General features: G+C 49.9%; 1 protein-coding gene, 1 non-coding gene and 1 pseudogene across 2 annotated transcripts; 1 reads left to right on the forward strand and 2 right to left on the reverse strand.

Annotated features, from left to right (window-relative positions):
- Positions 1 to 4,277: 4,277 nt before the first annotated feature.
- On the reverse strand, positions 4,278 to 4,402 carry LOC147904170 (5S ribosomal RNA; annotated as a pseudogene).
- Positions 4,403 to 5,313: 911 nt separating this feature from the next.
- On the reverse strand, positions 5,314 to 8,708 carry LOC147904171 (25S ribosomal RNA). Its single transcript, XR_015543669.1, has one exon. It is a non-coding gene; the product is annotated as a 25S ribosomal RNA (ribosomal RNA).
- Positions 8,709 to 10,597: 1,889 nt separating this feature from the next.
- Positions 10,598 to 11,631, forward strand: LOC147904172 (glutathione S-transferase U20-like). The gene is made up of 3 exons (XM_087397230.1): positions 10,598 to 10,620; positions 10,656 to 11,063; positions 11,189 to 11,631. Exons 2-3 carry the CDS (start codon positions 10,737 to 10,739, stop codon positions 11,543 to 11,545), a joined length of 684 nt encoding a protein of 227 aa, XP_087253356.1. The 5' UTR covers positions 10,598 to 10,620; positions 10,656 to 10,736; the 3' UTR covers positions 11,546 to 11,631.
- Positions 11,632 to 19,091: the final 7,460 nt, after the last annotated feature.

Raw genomic sequence — 19,091 nt, forward strand, 5'->3', positions numbered from 1 at the left:
TTCGGGCCTTAAGTTTTCTTCCTATGCAGTGGATATTTCTTGACCCGGCCCCCTCACCTCAGGCGCACCTAGGACTCACCAGCCCTAGATACACCTGGAGCTATTCTTAGCTCGTTTGCATTCCGCGACGCCTCTGCGTTTTCCAACCAAAACAGGCCCTGGCACGTCCTGCACCTAGACGGCCGTTTCCACTCCCAACCACAACACCTCCTCCCCTAGACCGCGATGCCTCTGCGTTTACCAGCCAAAATGGGCCTTGGCACATTCTACCCCTAGACGGCCGTTTCCACTCCCAGTCATAGCACGTCCTCCCTTGGACCGCCGTTCACGGATCCTCTGATCCTCACGCCCCTTTCCTGGGCCACTTCTTCTCAAACGAATCTGGCTCCCCACTTGTATCCCGGCCTACCGGTGAAGACACACAGACTCACGGGCCTGCGCAACACTTGACCTTCCTTGGATAGGATCCCCGATTCACAATTCACACAGAACACCCGCCATGCGACGTTCCACCTTTAGTCTAGCTTGCTTAGAAGGTTACACAACGGTTCACGAATATTTACAAGGGTATGAAAGGAATCGGCCGCTCATCATTCCCTGCTCACTTTCACGTGCACTCATGCCCTTCCCACGTTTTGCTTTCCAATGTGTGCCCACACAAGTGCACCACGAGATCACAACATGTAAAACGGCCCGAGACGTTACTTGTAAGAAAGTACTAGAAAGAGTGCCAAACAATGCCTTGATAATGCTAGACTGCAAGAAAGACTATTTACAAGCAACTGAGTGCACAACTGCATGTTTACGTTTTCCTGGTGGACGCAACCTCACATGTAGGGAGACCACCTTCCATATACTCTCCACGGCTCCAAAAGAGCTTGAGCTCCGTCTCAAGCATGGAGATTTCACAACCAAAAAGCCTAACCCCAAACAAGATTCACTCGAGAGGGTGGCCACATGATGCACACGAGCCTAACCTCGATTCAGGAACGCCCCGAATGAGTGGCCACAACCAAGATAGTGTCTCGTGGCCAAAATTTCCACCCCGCGTGAAGTGTATGGTCTAGACGTACTGCAGCACTGGGCCAAAATTTCCAACCCGCCCACAGCATCACCTTGTAAGAAAGCCCCAACGGCGAGATATATGCCACTAAAGCACCAATGGGTAGGTATGTTGCACCAGGTCAGTATTTCCAACCTGCCTGCAGCATCACGTTGGCGGAACACCCCAACGGCAAGATATGTGCCATTGACAGGCCGATGACGAGGTATGCTATGTCTAGCCAGTCTTTCCGACTTGACCGTAGCATCACATTGACAAAACGCCCCAACGGTGGAATATATGCCATTGAAGCGCCGATGACGAGGTATGCCGCGCCAGGCCAATCTTTCCAACCCGCATGCAACAACCCGCATGCAACATAATGTTTGGCAGTTGAGTCCGCCGAATCTGTTCTACTAAGGTACCTGTTCTGGACGCTGCTTCAAGCCCCTGTGTGAGACTAGAGAGCAACATCCCCCTTAGTAGCCTAGTTTGCTTGATGGAGTAGTTTGGAGCGCACGCTTCTATTCTCTCACCTGGACCAATTGCCCAGTACACAATCATGCTATCACTTCTATCCCCAGGTGAGGCATCCGGTCCCATCGCTTCGGTGGCCATACTTTCCATCCAGCCCTCATCAAAACATCACTGTGCCCTTGAGGCAAGATCAACATTATGAAGCTCCGTTTTCCCTTTACTGTCTCAACCCTCGGCTTTACATCTTTATATTTCTGGACCGCCATTCTACATGCAACTCTTGACTTCCTACACTAACCCGTGGTCTTGCCATCTCTGGGTTGGATGCGTGGATGCACGGGGGCGTGGCGGGGGACACGACAGCATTCGAGGCACCACGCGGGTACTCAGGGGTGCCACACATCCCGACCTGACCCGAGAGCCCAGGGTGCCACCGTGGGATATGGACGCGATGGTGTCGGGTTGGGGGCATGGGTGCACGGGGTGCGATCGGGGGGTGGCAGCATCGGGTTGGAGGCGTGGGTGCATGGGGCATGGTCGGGGGTGCGACAGCGTTCCGGTGGGGGTGCGACAGCATCGGGTTGTAGGCATGGGTGCGTGGGGCGTGGTCGGGGGCGACAACGTCGAGTTGGAGACATGGGCATGGCCGGGGCCATGGCAACGTTCGGGGTACCACGCGTCCCAGCGTGACTCACGAGCCCGAGCCACCACTATGGCATGGGGACACGGCGACGTCGGGTTGCCATGGTGAGGGGTGCGTGGGGCATCGTCGGGGCCGCAGCAACATCAGGTTACAGTCGTGGGGGCGTTGGAGGCGTGGGCGCACGAGACGTGGCCGGGGGCGTGGAAACGTTTGGGGAACCACGCGTCCCGACCCGAATCGGGAGCCCGAGGTGCCATGGGACGTGGGCATAGCGGCATCGAGTTGCTACGAGGGGAGGTGCGTGGGGCATGGCTGAGGGCACGACAGCAACGGGTTGCGATCGTGGGCACACAAGACATCGCCAAAGCTCAACAACATTCGGGGCACAACACATCATGACCCGTCTTGGGAGCCCAAGGCACGACGACGTTGGATTGGAGGGGGGTGCACGGGTTGCCACCGGAGGCGCGGCGGCATCGGGTTGGAGGTACGGGTGCACGGGGCATGGTCGGGGGACGCAACAATGTTGGGTTGAAGGCATGGGCACGTAGGACGTGGTCGGGGGCACGACAGCATTCGGGGCACCATGTGTCATGACCCGACTCGGGAGCCCAAAGCCCCACTGTGGGACAGAGGCACGACAGCATCGGCGGGTTGGAGGCGAGTGTGCACGGGTTGCGTTGTCGAGGGCACTGTAGCATTGGGTTCGAGGTGTGAACGTGGGGCGACATCGGGTCAAAGGCGTGGGTGCGTAGGACATGGTCGGGGATGAGACAGTGTTCGGGGTACCATGCGTCGCGACCCGACTCGGGAGCCCGATGCACCATCGTGGGATGAGGGCGCAACAGCATCGGGTTGGAGGTTGGGCTGTGTAGGTCGTCACTGGGGGGGCGCGACAACGTCGGGTTGAAGGTGCAGGTGCACCAGGCGTGGTCGAGGCTGTGACAACGTCGAGTTGGAGGCGTTGGCATGCAAGACGTGGCCGACGGTGCAGTAGCACTCGGGGCACCATGCGTCGCGACCCGACTCGAGAGCCCGAGGTGCCACCATGGGACAGGGGCACGGCGGCGTCGGGTTAGAGGCGAGGCTATGCGAGTCATCGTCGGGGGTGCGACAGCATCGAGTTGGAGGTGCAGGCACGCAGGGCGTGGCCAGGGGCACGACAACATCAGGTTGGAGGCGTGGGCGTGCAGGTTGTGGCCGGGGGCACGATAGCATTGTGGGTGCTCGGGGCCTTGCCGCACGTTCCGACCCAACACGGGAGGCCGAGGTACCACTGTGGGATGGGGGCGCGATGCCGTCAGGTTGGAGGTGTGGTTGCACAAGGCATCACTAAGGGCACAATAGCATCGGGTTGGAGGCGCAGCTGCATAGGGCATGGCCGAGGCACAGCAGCGTTTGGGGCACCACGCGTCCCGACCTGACTAAGGGGCCTGGGGTGCCATCGTGGGACAGGGGCACGGTGATGCCGGGTTGGAGGCGTGGGTGAACGGGGCATCGCAGGGGGCATGGCAGCATTCGGGGCACCACGCATCTCGACCCGACCCGAGAGCCCATGGCGCCACCATGGGATGGGGTCGCGGCAGCATCGGTTTGGAGGCATGGGTACGCGGGGCATCATCGGGGGGCGCGATAGCGTTCGTGGTGCCACACGGGTGCTCGGGGTGCCACGCATCCCGACCCGGCATCCCGACCCGACCCGAGATCTCGAGGCACCGTCGTGGGATGGGGGCACGGTGGCATTTAGGTGCACAAGGTTTTGGGGTGACGGGGGTGCTCGGGGGCCAAGACGTTGCAGGTGCGTGGGGAATCGATGGCGTCATGGGGGATGGGATGCTGCGGGTGCGTGGGACATCACATCGGGACTACGACAGGGGATCAAGATGTTGCTGCAGGTGCGCGTGGCATTGGGGGCACGACCGTGGCATCGGGACGTTGCGGGAGATTGGGTGACATTGAGTGTGGCGTTAAGACATTGTGCGACGGGGTCCTTGGCGACACGTGCGTACGGGTATCAGGGTGTGCGCGACAGGAGAGCGTCGGCCGAGCGTATTGGGTGAGGTTGGCGGTCAGGGATACCAAGGCGTGGCAAGACCGCTAACCTTCGGGGCAAAAAGGGTGTAGCACCAGGACTTCTCAGGAGGTCACCCATCATAGTACTATTCTGGCCCAAGCACGCTTACGCTTAACTGCGGAGTTCTAATGGGATCCAGTGTATTAGCCCTGGTGTAACTGCACCATGACAAACAAGCGTGAGAAATCAGTATTGTCTTATTTTGTAAAGGTGGGGGGGGGGGCGCAATGTGGGATACGCGACATGCGCGCAAGGGGGGGCGTATGTGCACAAGTGGGATGGGCGGGTGGGGGGGGTGCATGGGTGCAAGGGGGGATGGTGGGGAGGATGCGCACAAGGGGGGATGAGGGAAGGGGGAGGAGGGGGGGGCATGGGTGCAAGGGGGGATGGGGGGGAGGATGGGCACAAGGGGGGAGGGAAGGGGGAGGAGGGGGGGGCATGGGTGCAAGGGGGGATGGGGGGGAGGATGCACACAAGGGGGAATTAGGGAAGGGGGGGGGAGCATGGGTGCAAGTGGGGACGGGGGGGGAGGATGCGCACATGGGGGGATGAGGGAGGGGGGGGTTGGATGGGCGCAAGGGGGATGAGGGAAGGGGGAGGGGCACAAGGGGGGGGGGGGCGACAATGGGGGATGGGGTGCGGGGGAGCATGCACACAAGGGGGGGTGTTGGGGGGAGGGGGGGTGCGCAGGCACACAGGGGGGGGCAAGGGGGGGTTGGGGGGGTGTGCATGCGCACAAGGGGGGGTTGTTGGGGGGGGGGGGGGCATGTACACAAGGGGGATGAGGGAAGGATGGGGGTGCGCATGCGCACAAAGCGGGGGGGGGTGAGGGGATGCACGCAAGGGGGGGATGAGGGAGGGGGGGACGCATGCACACAAGAGGGGGTGTGCGGGGTGGGTGGGGTGCGCACGTGCACAAGGGGGGGGATCGGGGGGGGTGCGTAGGCGCACAAGGTGGGATTGGGGGGGGGGGGATTTGCGCATAAAGGGGGATGAGGGAACGGGGGGGGAGTAGGAAACCCCACCCGAGAGAGAGACACGAGGAGACAGGCCACAGGGGGCCATGGAGAGGAGGGGACAAATCAGTGCGGCGATAGGCTGAATCTTAGTGGATCATAGCAGCAAGGTTACTCTGCCACTTACAATACCTGGCCACATATTTAAGTCGTCTGCAAAGGATTCATCTCCCCGATCGTCTGGAATTGCCATTCAGAGTCCACGAGGCGGCTCCTTCGGCCACCTCGAGGGAAGCTCTCGACACATGCTCTTGGGGATGCACAGGCATCCCTACTATGAATTGGGTAACAAGCGAGGAGGTAGAGAGCGCCGCGTCTACCACAAATTCTGACTTAGAGGCATTCAGTCATAATTCTACACACGGTAGCTTCGCGCCACTGGCTTTTCAACCAAGCGCAATGATCGATTATGTGAATCAACGGTTCCTCTCGTACTAAGTTGGATTACTATTGTGGCGCTGCTCATTAGTAGGGTAAAACTAACCTGTCTCATGATGGCGGTCTAAACCTAGCTCACGTTCCCTATTGGTGGGTGAACAATCCAACACTTGGTGAATTCTGCTTCGCAATGATAGGAAGAGCCGACATCAAAGGATCAAAAAGCAACATCGCTATGAACGCTTGGCTGTCACAAGCCAGTTATACCTGTGGTAACTTTTCTGACACCTCTAGCTTCAAATTTCGAAACACTAAAGGATCGATAGGCCATGCTTTCACAGTTTGTATACGTACTGAAAATCAAAATCAAATGAGCTTTTATCCTTTTGTTCCACACGAGATTTCTGTTCTTGTTGAGCTCATCTTAGGACACCTGCATTATCTTTTAACAGATGTGCTGCCCTAGCCAAACTCCCCACTTGACAATGTCTTCCACCTGGATCGGTGCGCGGACGCGCCTTAAGACCAGAAGCAGGGGCCGAGCCCCGCCTCCACCTCACGGAGTAAGTAAAATAACGTTAAAAGTAGTGTTATTTCACTTGCGCCAGAAGCTCCCACTTATTCTATACCTCTCAAGTCATTTCACAAAGTCGAACTAGAGTCAAAGCCCAACAGGGTCTTCTTTCCCCACTGATTCTTCCAAGCCCGTTCCCTTCACTGTGGTTTTGCTAGATAGTAGATAGGGATAGTGGGAATCTCGTTAATCCATTCATGCGTGTCACTAATTAGATGACGAGGCATTTAGCTACCTTAAGAGAGTCATAGTTACTCCTGCCATTTACCTGTGCTTGGTTGAATTTCTTCACTTTGACATTCAAAGCACTGGGCAGAAATCACATTGCATCAACATCCGCAGGGACCATCACAATGCTTTGTTTTAATTAAACAGTCAGATTCCCGTTGTCCGTACCAGTTCTAAGACGGTTGTTCACCACCTAGGGTGGGCCGCTCGGCAAGGGGCGACGTTTTGCGCCCGTCGCCCGATCGGCACGCAGAGGTTCACCCTCACCACTGGTGCAACTCAGGCAGACCTCTGATAGCCTCCGGGGTCAATTCATAGACCCCTAGACCTAGCCCTTAGAGCCAATCCTTTTCCCGAAGTTACGGATCTGTTTTGCTGACTTCCCTTACCTACATTGTTCTATCGACCAGAGGCTGTTCACCTTGGAGACTTGATGCAGTTATGAGTACGATCGGGCGTGATCGGCAATCACTCCTCCAGATTTTCATGGGCCGTCGTGGGCGCATCGGACACCGTGAGACGTGCGGTGCTTTACCAACCGCTGGACCCTATCTCTAGGTGATCCCATTTCAGGGTGGGCGGGCTGTTAAAAAGAAAAGAGAACTCTTCCCGGGGCCCCCATCGGTGTCTCTGGATTAGGTCACGTTACCATCCACTGCCACATCCCGGTTCGGGAATATTGACCCGATTCCCTTTCGATGCGCAACGCGCAATGCGCCCTTGACACAGGACTGCCCCATCTCTTAGGATCGACTAACCCATGTCCAATTGATGTTCACATGGAACCTTTCTCCACTTCGGTCTTCAAAGTTCTCATTTGAATATTTGCTACTACCACCAAGATCTGCACTGGGGGCCCTTTCACTCGGGCTCGTGCCCGGAGCTGCACCACGACCCCCATGCCCTCCTACTCATCGAGGCCTCGCACTTGCCCCAATGGCCGGGTATAGGTCACGCGCTTTAGCACCATCCATTTTCAAGGCTAGTTGATTTGGCAGGTGAGTTGTTACACACTCCTTAGTGGATTTTGACTTCCATGACCACTGTCCTGCTGTCTTAATCAATCAACACCATTTGTGGGATCTAGGTTAGCGTGTAGTCGACCTTTCGGTTCATCCTGCATTGCCAGTTCTGCTTACCAAAATGGCCCACTTGGAGCTCCCATTCTGCACTGGGGTTCAATGGAGCAACCTTGGCTGCTTACCTATTTAAAGTTTGAGAATAGGTCGAGGGTGTTACACCCCGGATGCCTCTAATCATTCGCTTTACCCGATAAAACTGCGCAATGAGCTCCAGCTATCCTGAGGGAAACTTCGGAGGGAACCAGCTACTAGATGGTTCGATTAGTCTTTCGCCCCTATACCCAAGTCTGACGAACGATTTGCACATCAGTATCGCTACGAGCCTCCACCAGAGTTTCCTCTAGCTTTGCCCTGCTCAGGAATAGTTCACCATCTTTCGGGTCCCAGCAGGTACGCTCCCACTCAAACCTTTTACAGAAGATCACGATCGGTCGATGGTGCACACCGCAGGGGGGATCCCACCTCTCAGGTTCCTTGTGCCTCCATGGGTTTGCCACCCACCGGCTTGCATACATGTTAGACTCCTTGGTCCATGTTTCAAGACGGGCTGGATGGAAAGCCTAGAACGCCAGTGCCCCAAGCGCGCAGGTGCATAAAGCCCGCCATGAGTGGCACGTGCTTCGTGCCTCGATCGACACGATGGCATAGGCGGGCCATCGAAAGCCCGCTCTTGTCACGTCGCACCGGCCTGCGCTGACCAGTGCCCCGCGCTGAGCGGCGAACTAGCTCTCACCATTCCGCATCCGACCGAGGCGCACCTGCAGCCTCCATTTACTGTCCTCCTAGCAATTTCAAGCACTTTTTAACTCACTTTTCAAAGTCCTTTTCATCTTTCCCTCGTGGTACTTGTTTGCTATTGGTCCCTTGCCCGTATTTAGCTTTGGATTGAATTTACCACCTGCTTAGGGCTGCATTCCCAAACAGCCCGACTCGCCGATGGCACCTCGCAAAGCAATAGGGTTCGAGCTCAACGAGGCTCTCACCCTCTCCGACGCCCCTTTCCAGGGGACTTGGGCCCAATCCGTTGCAAAGGACGCCTCTCCAGACTACAATTCGCACGGCAAGGTTGCACGATTCTCAAGCTAGGCTCTTTTCGGTTCACTCGCCGCTACTAGGGAAATCCTCGTTAGTTTCTTTTCCTCCGCTTAGTGATATGCTTAAACTCAGCGGGTAGCCTTGCCTGATCTAAGGTCCATGTTCCAATACGGGGGGAGCTCATTGGCACCCCCCGTGAGCCCGATCTCGACACGTGCACCTCCGGGCAATTTGTTTGCAAACTGCCGCCCGCATGTAATAGGAGAGGCGTAGACATGGGCTTGGAAACCATGTGTGAGTCTGAGCATGAGAGGCGCGTTTATGTGTGTGTGTGTTTGTCGATTCATATACATATATGTATATGTATATGCATACACACACACATACATATGCAACATGTATTATAGTTTACATAACGTTTAATTGTTTTGCAAGCCTTAAAGAGAGATTTTCACACAATGCTTTTTTTTTTGTAGGGGAGAGAGAGAGAGAGAGAGAGAGAGAGAGAGAGAGAGAGATTTTATTCAAACAACCTTGGCCGCCCATCTGGACAGATTCTCCCCCCCATCATGTACAACAAATCAGAAATTAATGTCATTGGTGTGGTTTCAAATGGATGTGTTTATTATTCCATCCCCAATTCACACACATGCAACTCTGAAGCAGTCATGCAACAGGAAAGACTCTTAGGCCAAATGTGGAGGCAACACACAGAAAGCTCTCCTTAAGCTCTGGGAACTCTCCTTCATGAAGGTTTAGTTGCATGCCATGGGGCACCTTCATTGGTTGCAAGACAATAGCCCCCTTACTGACCACATGGCAAACTCGACCTTAAGGAATAGATAGCTAGATTACATTTTATTCAAGCAAATTTCTAAAATTGAGGAAATGCAATTTCAAAGGATAATAAGTTTCGATAAGAGTCATGTGGGAGTTCTTAGAAAAGATGGTTCACACATTGATGCGCTCTGTGTGTGTGTGTGTGTGTGTGTGTGTGTGTGTGATATGTGTGAGTGCATTCACTTGGGAGTGTGGACTATGTGCATGCCTTGTGGAGGAGTGCATATGGATTGGTGTGAGTACATGTATACATATGTGTGTTTGTATGTGTACTTGTGTTCATGTGTGCGGTGTGTGCAACTATGCATACACGTGGGTGTCATCACGAGTGTGTTAATTCCATCTATTTTGCACCATATCTTTGTGCATGTATGCAAAGTGTATATATGTATGCCCATGAGTGAGTGTGTGTGAGTTTTTATATGAGAGAGACTGAGAGAGAGAGAGAGAGCCACAAAAACCAGTAATGATGCCACATTGAGAACAATGGAGGTTTCTTGGAGTTGGAGCTTAGAGAGCAGGAAGAGGATGGACCTAGAGAAGGGAGGCTTCAATGCACATATACATGCATACAGAAGACACATGTATACACTTACATACCTACACATAGGCATGGAACACACACACACATGTGTGCACGTAAACACATGTACACATACACATGGATACATGATACACATAGGTGCATAGTGTGTCGGCACACATACACACACCATACACACATGGTTACACATCCACATAGCGACACGCACACACATACACAAAGGTGCATAAGCATATACACATAAGCATGCACTTACTACACATATGGTGGTGTTTGTAGGCATGCATGAGAGAGAGAGAGAGTGTGTGTGTGTGTGTGTGCACGTGCGTGTGTGAGTGTGTGTGTGTGTTGAGGCCTAGCCAAGGTCTTACTTTCATTGAAATTCATAAATAAAACTTAGAAATTTATTTTCAAAATTAAAGACATCTTTAGATCCTACTTTGAGACCCAATTTTTATTATGAATAAAACTTGAAATCAAAGACCTCTTTAAATCCTATTTTGAGACCTGGCGAAGCGAGTCTCTAACCCGTCCTGTTACTCGTAATAGTAAAAGTAGAAGGGCGTAAGTGGATTCTCACCACCTTATTACATAGGGAAGTGTGTAGACGGCCGCATTTGACAAGATGCAATTTATTTATGAATTAGGGGCGGGACTTACAAAGTGGCACATTCCAAAGGGAATGATGTCATGCATGACATTTGGGTGGGCGGTTTGGGCAGCATAAACACTGTCCTCCTCAATTCTGTTCGCAAGCTACTACCAAGATCTTCCATCACTACTACGACTTCTTCGCTACTACCATGGCTGCACAACAGTCTGTCCAACTCCTCACTGCCTGGGGTAGCCCTTACGCCATTAGAGCTGAGCTCGCCCTCGCCTTCAAAAATGTCTCCTATGATAAAGTCCCTCAGGACCCCACTAACAAAAGTAAGCTCCTCCTGGACTCTAACCCCGTCTATAAGAAAATCCCCGTGCTCATCGACAATTGTAAACCTGTGCCTGAATCCATGATCATCGTCCAATACGTTGACGAAGCTTGGCCTTCTCCTGACGGCAACGATCTGCTGCCCAAGGACCCTTATGACAGATCCGTGGCTCGCTTCTGGGCAGATTATGTCGACAAGAAGGTATGTACTATAATTCATTCTCTTTCATTTTGTATGACAAAAGATGCATAGCTGATAGGAAGACTGTTTGGGTGATTTAGCTCCTGGTGCACCTCCTTCATGAATCTGTCGTGTATTGTTTGCAGGTATTCGATGCCCTGTTTTCAATAGTGAGAACAAAAGGAGAGGCACAAAAGGCGGCAGTAGAATTGTCTATGGAGGTGCTGGCCACTTTGGAGGAAGCATTGAAAACAGTGCCCAAGGAGCCTCCTTTCTTTGGAGGAGCCTCAATAGGGTATGTGGATATCATATTGGGTCCTGTTGCGGTTTGGTATGGAGCCTTAGAAACTGTGGGGGAGTTCACTTTTCCTTTTGAGGAGAAGTTCCCTTGCCTGCACGCCTGGCTCAAGGCCTTCAATGAGTCCTCAATTGGCCCATGCCTACCGTCTTCTGAAAAACTCATTGAAGTTGTAGTTAATGTGGTGAGGAAACGTTTCGTTTGAAGGCACTGAGAAAAGATAAGTACGCATTACAGAGGGCTAGGACTAGCCCAATAATGATTAACGTGGATCGATCGATCGAGCGTTCGATTTTGTAAGTGTGGATGTCATAATATAAACTTAGTGTAGCTTTCTTTACAATTGTGTTATATATGATATCAAGATTTAGTTTTTGAATTGCCAAGGAAGCTACTTAGCTTGGACTATTTACAAGATGATCCATTCGCACTTTGCATACACACTCTTGCGCAATGCAATAATGTCCAGGGCAGTGGTCGACGGAAAGATGATCTCCACTGTTAGATCAAGGCTCTTTCTATAGAGATTTGGAATATGAGCTTTATCAAATGAGGGTAAAGAAGGCTTGATGTTGGCCCTTGCCATCATTCCTATCTGACACCTCTGCACATTCTCACATGAGAAAATGACCCGTAATTCCATTCGTGCTTAAATGTGACACATTCACCCTCATGTTCACCCCTTTACCTGTTTACCTTCCTCCCACAGGCCACTTGACGGTCGGGAAAGGCTACCGATCGGCCTTTTCGGCCAGGAAGCTATTGAAAAGGGGGCTTGTGGCATGTCGGCTACTCACCCACCTTCCCGAGCCTTCATGGTCTGAAAGACCTCTCAGAGACCTTTCCCTTCAACCATAGTGTTTTGTGAGAAATGTGATTCGCATTGAATTATACTGGTGGGCAACTCGCACGTTGTTGTGGCATAGCTATGCTCATATTGAATCAATTTCTTCTGTTGGGGATGGTGTTGATGTCATCAGTGAGGGGCAAGCATGACTCCCAAGAACTATGCCATGTTTGGTCGGTTCTTGGAAAATCTTGAAGCTTGACAATTCGCAATTAATTCAGTTCTTGGAAAATCTTGAAGCCTCTACAATTCCCAATTAGTTCAACATGGTGCCTTGGGCAAAAGTGATAGACTCCACCACTCCATGGACCCAAAACATAGTTTTGATCTCTTCCATGGATCCCTATAAAATCCCTAGCTTGGCACCTACCAAAAGCATATTAGTTTTATTTTGCTTTTTCTTTGTTTTGATCAACATCACATGCCATGGGCCATGTAGAGCAAGCTTTTCTTTTTTTTTAAAAGTATAGAGGGTATCAAGAAGTTGAGATGACGAATTGAAGTCTAAGAAATGTGCAATAACAATTCAAATATTAATCAAGCATTATCCATACTCTCTCTTTTCCTATTATTCTTTAGGCGAAAAGTGTAGAGTTGAGTTGCCATTCCATTAATAAGATTGTCATTCATTTAAGAGCATAAATACACCAAACCCTTCAAGAAATCTTCATCTCGTAACCTACGAGAAATCAATGTCTTCTTGCTCTTGGTTGCTCAATTGGCTACTTGTGCTTAGAAAAACTCAAACATGACATGAGCATTTTGTTGTAGTCTAAACTCACTACCATTGAGATCATGAAGCTCGAATTGAAATTCATCTAAATGGCCTCAAGTTTTGCAAAACATGGCAAATCCAAGTTTTCATTATGAGGGTATTTTGGGCAATGAATTTGGGTAGCAGAGAGAGCATACAAATTCATGAATTATCTCAAGAACAATGAACTTTGATTTGGATCCTCTAAACATTATGGATGCATTATCGTAAGCTCGTGCAACATCTTTTTTTGTCTCGAGTGTCCCTAATGACACCACATAGTTTTCAATTGCCCATTTGCCCCACTTCCTTTGCTGCACTCTTTTAACTTTGCCGCCTAGATGGTGGTTCTAATTCACAGCTTGAAGTAACACAATTGATGATTCTCTTGTTTGAGTCATCATCCACACCTCCTTGCAACTTCTTTGCTTCATCTATCTCATTGAGTATAAGATTAGGAAGGCTTGATCAACCTCCAAGTATAGAAAAATGCAAAATATGTTCACATGCACCCAAGAAAAAGCGTGACAAACATGAAAGACTAACCTACAAGAGAGACATCAGATAGCAATTTCCTGGCACTCTCGAGTTTGAATTGTAGGAGTCTACGCTACCCCTATTATGCTGCAATTTGAAGTAATTTGCCTTTGAGGTCTCATCATCTAGACTAGAAATATAGCTCACCTCTTCGTCAACGCCATAGCAATGTGGGGCAACTTAGGTGCAAGATCTAGCAAGTCTACTTCGATTATCATGTGGTAGTAGTAGATTCTCACCTTCAAATCATCATGCCCATGGATGACAACCAGCTCATTGGGGTTGTACGAACCATGCAATTGCATCTGGAATGTTATTCAAAAATGCCTTTCGAGTGAAATGGTTTGTCATACAAATTTGGGCGACATTTTCTTGGCATGGATATTGTGGATGATGGGTTTGTAATTTGTTTTAAAGGGCAATTTTAGAGCTAGAGACATTTCTTTTCCATTTTCATTTAAGGATGCAAATGTTGGAAATTGCCTTCTTTTTTAAAAAAATGTAAGTGCCTTGCATGGCTAGCATTTGGCCTCTCCTTTCTTGCCACATGTCCTTCCAAGATCCTTGCTTAATATGTAGGTAGATGCCAAAGTAACAAGTTAGGGATAGTGCTCGATCAATATGCATCATTTTGCCCTAAAATCTATTCCATCCTTAGACCATCTTTCAGTGAATTGTCTATAACTGGTATCTCAAACTCCTTGTAGATGTTAGTCCCTCACACATTGAGTTGTCTAGAATTTTGAAAGCATTGTAAGCATTTGTACATGATGAGACTTGTTATTATAACAATGATACTTGTGAACTTGAGAAAGATTATTTACATTGAAGTTTTATGCCAAAATGACATGGTAGAGAGTATTGCTTCATATAAATAGCATCTTTTTGTTTTGAAGTTAGCCCATACTTGACTATTTGTCATTTAATTGACTATAAATATAAAGCATTTGTGCTTAGTCCATGATACATTGAGTTGTCTATAAGTAGGAAACTATTTGCAAGTAGAAATGGGATATAAAAACAAAGATACTTGTGAATATGTGTTCTTTGCTTAAATGGCCTTAAAGTCAAGGAAGTGGCATGAAAGTTAAGATCCTTAAATATCATAATAAAAATTCATTGACTACACTCTTGCAAAACCATTGCACCAAGTGACAAAAAGTGAGCAAACCATCCATATGAGACATGATCAATTCATAAATTTAATTGAAGCTCAATTACTATATAATGAGAAAGTGTGGTTGCTCTTCGTCTTTGCTCAAGCATATAAAAGGACCTTGAGTTTGTTTTATTGAAAATTGTTGGTGCCTCTCTTGCCTCCCTACCTCCTACTTCCCATTGTAGCTACGATTATTTATCGCCTCTTGCATCTAGTACTAGAATCTATCTTTATTTACACTTATTTCTCATTCAAAAAAAATGGGAGTAACACTAAGGTCCTTAGCTCTCAATATGTTTTTCTAAGAGCTCTTTTTACCCTAACATTGTATGACTCTAAAAAGACTTTTTTGTTTTCCCTTTTGCATCATAAATGAAATTGAAATTAGAGGGAGCTTTTTGCATGATGTTAAAACTATCCAAGGATAAAAAAACTACATAGCATCCATAGTCATGGTGATAGCAATTTTAGGATATGGGGTGTAAGCAAAAAATTCCCAACAAATCAAAACAAGTAGAAAGGCATAAAATTAATTAAATAGTCAATTGATACAAAACACATCCTTTTTTGGATCAATTCCCATCTAAACGTAAGTTTACACTCACATTGTTACCTTACAGCTTGCCAATCATACTACTCCATAAAAAATCGGAGAAATACCAATTGCTATCACCACATATTTACCATGTAGAGTCAAATACACAAGTGTTTATCTAGGAAAAAGCCAAAAATATTCTTTCCATGTCTTGCACATGCAATACTTAACAAAAGTTGAAAGTGGTATATTTTTCCATCCGCTTTGCCTTTTCTTCTTGTGGACTACACCACCACTTTCCCTGTGGCAACACAACATGCATTTTTCTAGGACCATTCCAAAAAAGGTTCTTGCCATGCCATGTATACAAAATAGATGTCCAAATTGAAAAAGACATCTCTTGCCATTTACCCTAGACTTGCCTATTGAATGTTCCACCACTTACTTTTCATTGTTAGTCATATACTAGAGGTCTTTATCTAGGAACCACTTAAAAAGTCTTCCTTCAATGTCACATATAGTTGATATGTATAACCAAACATCAAAGAGATGTATCTTTCCGTTCACTTTGCCCATGCAAGGGTTTTATTACCACATTTTTCCATACTTTGCACATGCAACATTCATCTAGCACTACTCTTTCCATCTACTCTGCACATGCAATTTTTTAAGCTATCACTTTTTCATCGTCTCTGTGCATGCGAACTTTCTAGCACCACCTTTTCTATTCTAAATAGGCAAGGTTTCTTCAACCACCCAAGGTTTTATGCAATTCCACTTTTGTAAGAGCATATTGTGTGCAAATTTACACTTAATCCGGCTTGCAAAAAAATGAATATTTAGCATGTGCATTTGCAAGGTGTGTATGCATTCTTCTTTTGTCATGTTGTGCTAAGCCAATATACTTGCAAACAATTTGAGATTAACTAAGGTCCTTACAAATTGAACCATTCCCCCCCTCAATAAGCGATATGCATAAGAATAATTAAAAAATAATGACACACATGAATTACACAAAAAGAAAGACACGATAGTCCCCTCATATTGAGAGAGTCTGTATTGTATCTAGGTCATAGTAACCAGAATACCCCATGTTCAGTTGGGAATCACAACCCAACTAGCTCCCTCAACTTAAGAGAGAATGGTCAGAGGTATTACCTCCACAAACCTCTCAGTAAGCATGGTGAAAAATGACACAACAGGAAGCTTATAAAGTTGGGACAATAGTGTATCAATGGTATTCTTAGTACTACTGTTGGTAATATGCCAGCTACTACCTATTAATGCCCAATTATTGATTTATTATTGGAGGTAATTTGAACATGAGTAGCTAGTTTAATTATCATTGGTACCTTTTTGAAAACCGTCGGCAATTATGTATTTGTAAACATGATTGGTTGCATTGAACCTTTATTTTGGTTCATGTTTGCATGATTTGAGTGATCATGAAACGTATTCACAAAAAAATTCATGTCTTCCCATGAATATTAAATCATACCAAACAAGAATCTAATCAGACCTAACACGTAAATCCCACAAGATACTTAGGAGGTGGCACTAAATGCTCACCCACAAAATAGCTTTAGTGTTACCACACCTTCGGCTATGAAATACCCAACAAATCCCCCCTTTAGAGCTTAAGTTGGTATTACTTAAAGAAAAAGTTCTACAACAAGGTCTATGATGGTCACTAGATTTTGCATCCCATGCAATCTCAGAGGCTAAAGTTTGAGTGTGGTTTAGAGGTTGGCTAAGCACTCATGGATTTATGTCTCAAACTTGACTCACATGCTCACGTCTCAGCATGGATGCATGACCATCTCATAGGTCTAGAAAATCACCAACATCCTAGAACTTAGCCAAGCTTGACATTAGATATACATCCTTAGCCATAACTTGGTTCCTCTAGAATATCCCCACTTTCTTTGTACTGGGTAGGGGACACAAAAAATGAATAAATGACATACATTTTAGGAGAACTATTCAGGGCATAGTACCCTTATTGACACAACAAACATAAGAACTCACATCATTTTATGCATGAAGAAAGGGTAGAGAACACAATATCATAGGAAATAACAATTTGAAGTTGAGAAAGAATCCCCAAGTCATGCTGGAAAATGTTTCCCTTTCTACCACATTGTTTTAGAGTAACCATTTGACTAGATTTAGAGAAGTTGAAGCCCAAAAGGGGGGGGATGGGGTGTGGGAGGGGGGGTACGCGACATGCACACAAGTAGGGTGGAGGCATTGGGAGGCGGGTACGCGACATGCATGCAAAGGGGGGGGCATGGGGAGGGGGGGCGACATGCACGTAGGGGGGAGGGGCATGTTGGGTTGGGGGGTATGTGACATGCACGCAAAGGGGGGTGGGTTGGTGGGGGGGTACGCGACATGTGCGCAAGCGGGGGGGACGGGCATGGTGGGTTGGGGGGGTACGCGACATGCGTGTAAGGGGGTGTGTGTGTGTGGGGGGGGACATGCACACAAGTGCGGGGGCGGGGGGCAACATGGGCGCAAAGGGGGGGAGGGGTGTGCGACATGCGCGCAAGGGGGGAGGGGGCGTGACATGCGCGTAAGGGGGGGTTGGTGATGGGGAGAGAGGGGGGGTATGCGACATGCGCCCAAGATAGGGATACGTGACATGCATCCAAAAGGGAGGGTATGAGATGAACGCAGAGGGTGGGGGGGCCATGGGGGTACGCGACATGCCCGCAAGGGGGGGGATGCAAGAGCGAGGCATAGTTGATCCCGAATTGATGTTTGGGATGAGTAGTCTCAGAAAGACTTGTGCTTGTATCTTGTAGAGTATGTCGTGCCCGTTGCAACCGTTCAAGACTTGCCTCGATCCGACCTCGTATGCAAAAGTTATGAACTCTTGAAGATCGGGGGGCACCGCCACCATCGAGGGTGCGTTGGGGCCCGGGAGGGACGTCGATGCACGGGGACAGAGGCACGTGGCGTGGGTCCGAAACGACGCGGGAGCCCGGGCCCATAGCGAGGGTGCGGCGGCATTGGGTTGGAGGCGTGGGTGTGCTTGGCGTCATCGGGGTGCCATGCGTCTCGACTCGAGAGCTCGGGGCGCCACCATAGGACGGGGGTGCGGCGGCGTCGGGTTGGAGGCATGGGTGCGCGGGGGACGTCGGGGGCACGATAGCATCGGGTTGGAGACGCAGTGCGTGGCCAAGGGTGCGACAGCATTCGAGGCACGACGTGAGTGCTCAAGGGCACCACGCGTCTCGACCCGACCTAGGAGCCCAGGGCGCCACCGTGGGATGGGGGCGCGACGGCATCGGGTTGGAGGCGTGGGTGTGACTGGTGTCGTCGGGGAGCACCATGCATCCCGACCCAACCGGAGAGCCCGAGGCACTATCGTGGGATGGGGGTACGGTGGCATCAAGTTGGTGGCGTGGTTGCGCGGGGCGTCAGGGGCGCGGCAGCGTCGAGTTGGAAATGTAGGGCATGGCCGAGGGCACGATAGTGTTCGGGGTGCAACGCGGGTTGGGTTCTCGGGGGGCGCCACGCATCTCAACCCTACCCGAGAGCCCAGGGCGCCACCATGAGATGGGGGCACGGTGGCATCAGGTTGGAGGCATGGGTGCACCTGGCGTCGTCGGAAAGCACCACACGTCTCGACTCGACCTGGGAGTCCGAAGCGCCACCATGATACGGGGGCGCAGCGACGTCGGGTTGAAGGTGTGGGTGCGCAGGGCGTGGTCGGGGACGCGTCAGCGTTAGGTTAGAGGCGTGGGTGCACAGGGGTGTGGCGGGGGCGCGGTAGCATTCAGGGCGCCACACGAGTGCTCAGGGGCACCATGCATCCCGACCCGACCTGACCCGAGAGCCCGAGGCGCCACCGTGGGATATGGACGCGACGGCGTCGGGTTGGGGGCATGGGTGCACGGGGCGCAGTTGGAGG

Source organism: Dipteris shenzhenensis, chromosome 2 (assembly GCF_047967505.1).
Source record: "Dipteris shenzhenensis isolate YYH24624 ecotype China chromosome 2, Dip_SZ_1.0, whole genome shotgun sequence".
In the NCBI taxonomy this organism is placed as follows: Eukaryota; Viridiplantae; Streptophyta; class Polypodiopsida; order Gleicheniales; family Dipteridaceae; genus Dipteris; species Dipteris shenzhenensis.